Source organism: Terrapene carolina, unplaced genomic scaffold (assembly GCF_002925995.2).
Source record: "Terrapene carolina triunguis isolate 2854851 unplaced genomic scaffold, T_m_triunguis-2.0 Scaffold38578, whole genome shotgun sequence".
NCBI classification, from domain to species: Eukaryota; Metazoa; Chordata; order Testudines; family Emydidae; genus Terrapene; species Terrapene triunguis.
In genome coordinates this window covers 1-1058 of record NW_020702929.1, presented here as the reverse complement: position 1 = coordinate 1058, position 1058 = coordinate 1, and the positions used below count along the sequence as shown (strand labels likewise).

At 64.7% G+C, this 1058-nt stretch overlaps 1 protein-coding gene across 1 annotated transcript; it reads right to left on the bottom strand.

Annotated features, from left to right (window-relative positions):
* Positions 1 to 164: 164 nt before the first annotated feature.
* Positions 165 to 895, bottom strand: LOC113405470 (fibronectin type III and SPRY domain-containing protein 1-like; the record flags this gene model as incomplete). The annotated part of the gene is made up of 2 exons (XM_026646685.2): positions 649 to 895; positions 165 to 263 (listed from the first exon to the last, which is right to left on the bottom strand). Coding segments are annotated over exons 1-2 (346 nt in total), but the record flags the coding sequence as incomplete, so codon positions are not given.
* Between the last annotated feature and the right edge of the window lie 163 nt (positions 896 to 1058).

The window sequence follows — 1058 nt, the reverse complement described above, 5'->3', positions numbered from 1 at the left end:
CCCCCAGCCACATGGGTGTCACTCGCAGGCAGGTGTGGGGGTGTTGGCGGGTGTCCAGTGGGGTCCGCCTCCGCCCAGGAGAGTGGGATGGGAGTGGCAGGGGGTGTCACTGATGCAGGCTGTACCCCCTAATTCCGTGCCCCTGCCTTCCCCCCACAACGCACCTCTGGTTTCCAAGGTGACCGGCTCGGAGAACTCGCCCGCCACAGCCTTGTTACAGGCCTTGACGCGGAAATTCATGTACTTCATGTCGAACTTGAGGCCTGAGGGGAGTCGCCAGGGTTAGACGGGAGCAGGGGGCCCATGCCAGCGCTCAGCAGGGCCCCCCACAGCCAGCCCTCCGCCCGGCACCCTCCAGCACTTCCTACTAGGACAGGCTAGAACCGGAGTCGCTGGGATCTCCCCCCAGCCGGTGCCCCTGCTCCTGCCCCCCTCCCTACAGCGCCTCCTGCTGGGTGAGGCCGGGATTGGAGTAGCCAGGAACTGGCCCCACATCCAGTGCTCCTGCCCCGCTCCCTACAGCACCCCCTGCTGGGACAGGCTGGTATGGGAGTAGCCAGAGCTCCCCCCACAGCCAGTGCTCTTATCCCATTCTCTGTAAACACCCCCTTTGGGGTTGCAGTGAGTAGGCGCCCCCATTCCCCTCACCAGTTAGGGTGTACTCGGTCTGCTTGATGCCCTCGATCACCATCCAGGGCTGGTCCTCCTTCACCCGCGGGGGCCCCTCGAAGTTGGTCTTGCGGTACTCCAGGACGTAGTGGTCGATCTTGCTGTCCTCGTCGGGCATCCTCCAGACCAGCGTCACGCAGTTATCGGCCACCAGTGACTCGGCCATGTCGATCTCCGGGGCGCTGGGAACTAGACGAGAGGGTGAGAGCAAAGGGATGGCAGCCATGGTCCTTGTGTTCCCTCCCAAACCCCATCAGCCATGGCCCAACCTGGCCCCTCCAAAACCCCATCACCCCCCATCAGCCACGGCTTGGCCTGGCCCCTCCAAAACCCCATCACCCACCATCAGCCACGGCTCGGCCTGGCCCCTCCCAAACCCCATCACCCCC